Raw genomic sequence first — 8,393 nt, 5'->3', positions numbered from 1 at the left:
TCACACGCTTTCGTTACTTGTTATCCTTGCACTGCGTAGCCAAGCAACCTTTATACCAAATTGACACTACACGAAATTTTATTTTTCTTTTATTTTTAAAGAATAGTTAGAACATTTCAAACACTTTTCTTTTGTTAAAAAAGTTTAGCTTTTCAAGCTTTCAATATATTATTATTTTTATTTCTACTGTCGACAATTTGCCGACAACTGACAACCGCCAACTCGCAATTACAATGTTTCTTCTGCAACGAATGGAAGACAACAACATAGCGTAAATGGCAATAGCTGAGCGAAAACCAGCAAAAACCAAGCGGGAAGAATTAACGCAGAGCGGCAGAAACCAATTCAAAAGTTTGAGAGAGTCGCTCTTAAAATTTTCCGAGTTGTCAGTAACAACAGCTAGTTGGCAACGCTGATTGTAACAACAAAAATTATGCAAGTTTCTTATAAATGAAATTTATATCTATTTTCATGTAAATTTTTTCATTTAAGATATTTTTAAGTGCACATTAGTGAGCTGAAACACATTTTGTTATAAGGAGCTTATAATTGATACACTAATTCTACAAAAATTTTGAACCACACCAATTTTTTTTGCCAAAGCAACCCTGCTATATTCTCTACTCGCTACTAGCTGTCAGATTTGGCCCTACAATTGTCGTGTCTATTCTGTTTGGCACGTTCCAATCGGATATCTTCACACCGGTATCTTTCCTGGGCACATTTACGCGAGCGTGATGCACGTATATCACTTGGGTTGGCAGCAACAATTGCGCTGACGAGTAGGGGGTAAATTGTGACGAGTATAAAAATTTTTTCATTCCCAAACGAGCGCCGAGAATGCTTCGAATTCAGTTGCAATAAAAAAGTTTTATTATTTTGATTAGTCAAAGTCAAGGAAAAGATAGCAAGTAGTTGAAAGAAAGAGGTGAAAGCAAACACAAAGTGAAAAACAAAAGTTTCAAAACATAAACATAGCAATTAATAATAATAAGAAAAAAAAAAAAAAAACAACTGTGCCGCCAATTTGTGAATAGTGAATAAAAATATTAATTGAACAAAAAGCTGTATATTGTATAGCTGTGGAATAAGCGATTCAAAAACGGCAAACCCAAACAGTAGGTAGTAGCGAAGGCGCAAGTGAAGCGAGAAGCAAAATAAGTCGTAAAAAAAAACTAAAGAATAGAAACAGAAATTAAAACCAACAAAATTCTCTTAAAAATCAGTTAAAACGTAAAAAAGTGTGGGTATTTTTGTGGTTTCGAAAATATATAACTCTGTAAAACAATTCGATAGTAAGAAGTACAGCTAATTTACTTGAAAAGCAAAACGGTGTTAGCGCGCGAGACCCCCTCGATGTTGGATTCCTTTGGATCAATCATAGTCAACACCAACGCCGCTGCCGCTGGAATCGCTACGCAGGCTATCATACAGAGCAAACGACATGGAAAGCATCTGTAGATTGTGCTTTCAACCAGCAGCGGTAAGTCGAAAAGCGCGGTTTTTTAATTTCAGAAATTTCGCCAAACTGCATAAAACCTAATTCGCAATTTTCGTAAAAAACCTGCATATTTTCTGTTCTTGGAATTTGCACTATGCGCCATCGCAATTTTTCGGGTAGGAGGAGCAGCTTTTCAATTGTTGGAAAAAATGTGTATTTTGTTATTTTTATTGATTTTTCAGTCGTTTGGGAGGGCGGGCAGCCGAGCGAAGTGATGGACATGGGATACGGGTAGCACACACATCAGTGGTGGGAGTGGCGATTTAAGCGCCAGCTTAGAAGTTTGGGTGGTGGTATTTTTTTTGTTCCACTTTTCTAAAACGGTATAAATTGCAAAATGGAAATTGGAAAGTGGGAAGAAAAGCGTACGACTTGTTGTGGGAGGAAGGACTAATTAATGAGTCGGTGGTTTGAAAAGGGCGGTAAATGCAGGTAGTGTATTTAATTTCCTGGAGGAAACAACGGTAATACATAGTGTTAGGATCAACACAATTACTCGTCTACATAAGTCAAAATTTTAATTTCGTATAGTGGCTCACTTTGGCTTATGAAAAAAACGCATTAACGCGTTTCCAGCCACACACTCATTCTTCGTTCGGTTCTTTAATAACCACTTGACCGGCTTGAACGCTACATACTAAAATGGCGTCTAAAATACGAAAATTTCTTTCTGCTTCTTCACGATTCCCAACCCAAGCATTTATTACTTTTTCAGCACAATGTACGCTTTGTCTGTTGTGCGGCCGCTCCGTTGCACTGCACCGCGCACCACGTCTTCCTCGGCACATAACAACGAGCAGCCCATTTATATATTTTATTTTCATAAATTTTTTTTGCGTTCTGTTTTTTGTGCGTTTATTTTTCTTTCGCTGCTTTTGTTATTCTACCACAATTCCCCCCAACTTTCAACAATGGTTGAATAGCATAAGGCAACAACAAAGCGAAAGGTAAATAAAAAACAAGCAAAAAATAACGAAAATAACTTCAACATTGTATATTATGTCGAAAACGAAAAAAAGGAACATCAAAAAAATAGGCACATAAGCAGAAAAAAAAATATTAAAAACGAATATCGCGCGAAAAAATATGATTATAAAAAATATGAATAATAAAAAGAAATCGCAAAAATTGCGCCAAAGAGCAAGTGACTACGTCGAACGCAACAATAACGCGGCGACAATGCTCACACACAGCGATTTTCGCAAAAGAAATAGCAACACATCGATACGTAAATTAAAATATGTAGAAGTGAAGAAAACGTATTAAAACAATGCTGAAAAAACACACACAATCAGCAAAAACAGAATCTAAGAAAAATGAAAATCGAAATAACAAAAATCAAACAACAACAATGTCAGCTAGTCAAGTAATCCAAGCGAATTCAGTGAGTGTATAACGTTGAAAGGCGACGCCGGCAGCGCCGTCGGCAGTGCGGTTTTTAGTATATTGTACATGCGAGCAACAGCAACAACAAGAACGTAATAACAAAGAGCCCAACAATCTGCAAGTAGTCGACGTCGCTCTGCTTGACTTATTGCTTTTGAGAACGCAGCACGCAAAGTCGGAACGAACAGTGTTAGAAGAGGGGGACAAAATTCAAATACAAATCTACATATTATATATGAAGGAGTTTGACGCCGTATACGTTATAACAGACTGACCTACCGACCGTCGTAGCGTATTTTGGTCTGCCAATTGGTTTGCTCGAATGCGCAGCAATAACAAATACAATAATAGCATGCATACATATGTATATTCCAACTGGTATGGTCAGTAGAAATAAATAGCCAGCGTCGCCGAAAGCAACACTTGTAAAAGCAAAACTAATTTTATTTTAATATTTTTTGTGTTTCTACTTTATTTAATTTATTTTTTTGAATTTGCTTATTGCGCTCAACCAGTTTGCTGCAATGAATTTTGTTTTCTTTTAATTAAAAATACTTGTAGAGCGAGTGTAGAGGGGCAGCAATGCTGGCAGGCACAACATGAGTGTGGGTGTCAATAGCAGGATTTCAGCAGAGTTGCCAAGTGAAATTTTATACTTGTTAGCTAAAATTGCCAAGGGAGATTTTCATATATTGTAATTAATTGGTTTGCAGTGGCAGAAACGAAATTATATTTATGAATTAGGTAGACAATTTAAAAAATTTTAATGATTTTTACATAAAATCTTAAACTTAAATGTTTATACAATTTTCTTTAATTAAAATACCTCCAATAATTTGGGAGCACGGTTGAAAGAAAATTAATCGCACCATTTCTTCATTTATTTATACCAGTTTTATTGTTTCATTTAAATACATTTATACCAATTTTACAAACCCAACAGCTGGCAAAATGTACAAATTTTATATGCTCAACATTTATTCCACTCAAAAATGGGTTTACATTTTCCATTTTCTTTATTTATATATACCATTTTTATAATTTAATTTCAAATACATTTCTACCAGTTTAATATTTGTAATATTAAAGAAATTTATACCAGTTTTAAAATTTCAATAGAAATTAAAATTATACCAGTTTATGTGCTCAACATTTATTCAATTCAAAATGTGTTAAAATCCCACAACTTTTTCATTTATTTATGTATATTGTATTATTGTATATTTATAAAATTAAAGAAATTTATACTAGTTTTACTATTTCAATAGATAGCAAAATTATATCAGTTTTATATGCTCAGCATTTATTCAATTCAAAAATTGATTTAAATTTTACGTAAAACATTTATAATAAGGATTTAAATTTCAATTCAAAAAAGTTACTTATTTTATACCATATAGTTCATGTGTTCAATGTGGTATAACAGTTCGTTAATTTTAGTTTATACCTTTCTCTATCTGCAGCTGTTCCAAGTACCCGGCTATAATATACCCACCTGTGTTAAGTGCTCCGAACATCTAACTGCTAACGGTTTCTATCCATCAGTACGTGGCGGCGGATCTGGTGGTGGCGGATCTAGTGCCGTGGATACGCAGAATTTGGCAAATGTCGCCGCAGTTGCAGCGCAACTAAGCAATAACGTGGCCGCTGCTGCTGGCAACAACAACGTTGCTGCTGTTAACGCTTTGGCACAACAATTGCAACAACAACATCAACAACAGCAACAACAACAACAACAGCAGCAACAACAACAACAGCAACAACAACAATTACAATCAACAAGTTCTTCCGAAAGTTTACATTCATCATCTGAGATTACAGAAAAGGTGAGAGAGGACCGAAATTTCTTATTTTGCTTTTGGCCAGAAGTTGAGTTGTAGTTGGAATTTAACGTGTAGATTACTTATGTATGTATGTATATATGTACATATGTATGAATATGTGGAAGTGTATTGTTGTGTGTTCAGTTTTGTTTGTCAAGTTTCCGTGTCTTCAATAAGATGAATACGAAGCTGCTTCGAAAGCAGGTTAAAGGTCGTCACTGAGATGCGTAGTAGTAGATTATGCCGAGTAATTATACATTATACATAGAAAAATATTTAGCTAATTTATCAATACTATTAAAAAAAATTTGTATTTTAAAATCTCGAGGCATACTTTTAGGCATGTGTAGCAGAAATTATTTTTATTTTTTCTGTGTTTTTGTGGTATACATAAATATAATGTAAAACTCATCATATTTTCGAAAATTCAATATTTGGGCTTCCTACAATTTGCAAAGCATACTTTAGGGCTCTAGCAAGTGATTTAAAGAGTTCCTGACTAATTTTGATATTTTGAATATTTTATTTAAAATATGTCTGTGAACATGTGTATGTACATATTGTTGAATTTAAAGTAAATACATATAATATACATTATATAAACTCCAAATTCCTCTTTTTTATTCCATTTTCATTCGCAGCAAAACCGGCAACATCGTCGCCAGGTTAATTTGCAGAATCGCGCGAAATTAAAAATGGTTACAATGTCAGCATTTGAGTTGGAGAAGACCATACAACAGTTAGACGTATATATTCGTACAAATTTTAGTATATCTATATATGTATATTACTAAGCGTAGCGGTAAAATTAAACACTAAATTTTAGAATTTTGTTTACACACTTTTATATTTGGTATTTAAAAATTGGTATTCATAAAATTTTTAAGCATACTTGATTTTTTGAAATATTTCTCTAAGCATTGCTTCTCTACACCAAAACAGGTGGACTCGATTTTTAATGAGGAGGGCTCCTGTCCGCTCTGCAACAAGACTTTCTCGCGCAAATCTTCATTACTCACACACATACGCAATCACGCAGCGGAGCGGAAGTTCGTTTGTAATTTTTGCAATAAAGGTGAGCTTTCACGCGTTAAAAAAAAAACGGGAATTTAAAAATTTTCTACTCACAGGTTTTACACAGGCGGCCAACTTGCGCAATCACGAACGCATCCACACAAACGATCGTCCGTATGTGTGTGTGGATTGTGGCAAGCAGTTTACACAGGTTAGAAAAGATTTCGATATAAAAAATAATAATGCAAAAAAATGTCATAATAATAACCAAAACAAAAAACTATCAAAACTAAAAAAAAACCGTTAAATTCGGCTGTCCCGAGCTATAATATCCTTCACCATTAAGAAGTTTCCATACAAAACTTTTTTCTGCTTCACAGATCACGAACTTGAATAATCATCGGCGTTTGCATACTGGTGAACGTCCCTTCGTCTGCATCGAACCCGAGTGTGGACGCTCGTTTGCGCAGGTAATTACGCATAACATTTTTTCATATCACAAAGTGTTTGTACTCACCGTTTTTCCAAAACACTGGCAGGTGACCAATCTGAACAATCACATGAAGACGCACCACAAAGTACAACAATACTGTTGCAATCAATGTCCGAAGAAGTTCACACAAGTCACCTCGCTCAATCAGCATCTGCAAGCGCACGCCGGCATCACCGGCTACTACTGTCCACGCTGTCCGGATAAGACGTTCAAGCAGCAATCACAACTGCATACACATATGAAGTCTCACGGCATGGCCTTCCCGTACGAGTGCACCAAATGCGATGAGAAATTCCTGCAGCAGGCACATCTCGATCAGCACTTGAAGATGCACGACGAGTTCAAATACAAATGCGACACATGTCCCAGCTCATTCAATCAGGAGACGTTGCTCAAGAAGCACGTGCAGCGTCATTTGGAGGGCAGGTGTGTAGCGCTGCCTAACGCAGATTTGTGTGTGTTTCATTTGATTCCAGCATATTAATTGGCATTTTCATTTCATTTGTTTAGATACCTCACCTGCCCGGTGGCCAATTGCAATGAGGCTTTCGCAGTGCGTCAGCATTTATCCAAACATTTGTTAACAAATCACGCACACAACGAGTTGCCGCCGCCGAAGCGTTCGAAGAAATCGATAACACTGCAATCGCCGCAACAGCCGTTGGCTATGATCGGTCAGCCGCTATCCATACAACACACAGTCGGCCAACGTATGTGTTCGAATACAGGAAGAAAGCGTAAACAAAAACAGTTTATTTATATATAATATCATTAGCTTTAGTGTTCAAGTGTCTGCTTGTAAGCAGATTTGCGCAAACTTGCTGCGCCATGCGACAAGCGGGCATGTGCGTTAATTTAAGCTTTTGGGTCGTTTGCCTGTGGAATTGTGAAGAAAACGCCACTTTAATATGCTTGACTTTACGTTTAATGTGAAATCTTACATTAACCCTTTTCAACCTAACCTCACTCATTTCACGTTTTTTGCGTTTGAAGCACTGTTTGATCGTATATTTTGCCCCTGCTATGTCACCTGCTTTATTTGCGTCACTTAACGTATTTTCTTTTTAATTTGCTTTTTGTGTCAAGTTTATGTGCGGAAAAAGTCGTTCAAGCCATTTCTTCTAATCCTACAATCTCGCACGCGTTTCTGAATTATATTTTTTCAACAACTTCTTTCCTGCAACTCCAACTGAAGCCATATTTGCCAGAAATTCGCTGGGTTTAATAATTTTATAAATTTTTTTTGTTGTTTAATATTTCTCAGTTTCAGTACTGACACCTATTTTTCTCACTTCAACTACAGTTTTTTTTTAACGCTCACTGTCCTCTCCAAAATTTTTTTTGTAGCTGCCAAAAATAAATGCTATTTCCTTGATTTTCCAGGTGGCCGGCCGCGCAAGAACAAAGAACCGTTAAATCCTCCCATTAAAGTTGAGATTAACGAGCCGCTGCACAATCAGCACGTCATCAGCAATGCCAGCGGCTTATCTATTCAACAGCAACTAAGCCAACATATGCAACAGCAGCAGCAACAACAACAGCAACAGCAGTTGCATCAACAACAGCAACAACAACATCAATTACTGGCCCATCAAGTGAAGGCGCGTTTCATACCGACCAAATAGAGATGACAGCGGCGGCGGCGGCGTAAGGATGTCAATTGAATCGCTTTACAACTATACTTTTCTATTTTAGGTTATAAATTCGATTCTCTTCTAAGCAATTATTGCTGCTTGTGTAATATTTAGGGCTTTAACTTAATTAATTGTAATTACGTTTCATTTATTTTATTATTGCAATGTGTGCAGTGACGTGTAGGGCGTGTATTGGGCGAACGCTAAATCTCGCATGAAAATGTAAGAAGGAAAAGAAAAAAAATATATTAAATGACCGTTTAAGAAATTCACATACATATACATGTGTATATACATATGTGTGTAATAACATTAAGTGTAAAAAATATATCATACGAAAATTTTTGGCGCGTCGGTTGGTGCTTGCTTTTGGCAAATGCGGCAAGGAAGTGAAATTTAAAAAAAGGATGAGAAAGTAATTTTATGAGAAATTATGAGTATTAAATTACTTTTTTTAATTTCATATTTCTTAGCCAAATATTTTGATTTTACCCAACATCGTAAAACTGAGAAATGAATTTTTTTTGAAAGCAAGCAATCAT

General features: G+C 35.8%; 1 protein-coding gene across 4 annotated transcripts; it reads left to right on the top strand.

Moving 5' to 3' along the window:
- Nucleotides 1–1,002: 1,002 nt before the first annotated feature.
- On the top strand, nucleotides 1,003–8,251 carry LOC108978408 (zinc finger protein 140). Of its 4 annotated transcripts, none has more exons than XM_018948672.1 (9): nucleotides 1,003–1,483; nucleotides 4,351–4,713; nucleotides 5,352–5,456; nucleotides 5,653–5,785; nucleotides 5,841–5,935; nucleotides 6,105–6,194; nucleotides 6,264–6,643; nucleotides 6,728–6,927; nucleotides 7,601–8,251. In XM_018948672.1, the coding sequence occupies exons 1-9, from the start codon at nucleotides 1,445–1,447 to the stop codon at nucleotides 7,840–7,842; spliced, it is 1,647 nt and encodes a 548-aa protein (XP_018804217.1). In that variant the 5' UTR covers nucleotides 1,003–1,444; the 3' UTR covers nucleotides 7,843–8,251. The 4 variants fall into 4 exon arrangements, with proteins under 4 accessions (XP_018804217.1, XP_018804219.1, XP_018804218.1 ...); XM_018948671.1 differs by having other exon boundaries at nucleotides 1,445–1,483; nucleotides 6,728–6,954; XM_018948674.1 differs by lacking the exon at nucleotides 5,352–5,456.
- The last annotated feature ends 142 nt before the right edge of the window (nucleotides 8,252–8,393 follow it).

The sequence above is a fragment of the Bactrocera latifrons genome, unplaced genomic scaffold (assembly GCF_001853355.1).
Source record: "Bactrocera latifrons isolate USDA-ARS-PBARC rearing strain unplaced genomic scaffold, ASM185335v1 scaffold_121, whole genome shotgun sequence".
Lineage (NCBI taxonomy): Eukaryota > Metazoa > Arthropoda > Insecta > Diptera > Tephritidae > Bactrocera > Bactrocera latifrons.
This window is presented reverse-complemented; position numbering and strand designations above follow the sequence as displayed.

Excerpts from the sequence above, each read along its gene's own strand:
- LOC108978408 (XM_018948671.1), top strand. The coding sequence starts at position 1,445 with ATGGAAAGCATCTGTAGATTGTGCTTTCAACCAGCAGCG. Across the intron at positions 1,484-4,350 it reads TGTGCTTTCAACCAGCAGCG|CTGTTCCAAGTACCCGGCTA; the intron begins GTAAGTCGAAAA and ends CTCTATCTGCAG. Across the intron at positions 6,195-6,263 it reads GTGGACGCTCGTTTGCGCAG|GTGACCAATCTGAACAATCA; the intron begins GTAATTACGCAT and ends AAACACTGGCAG.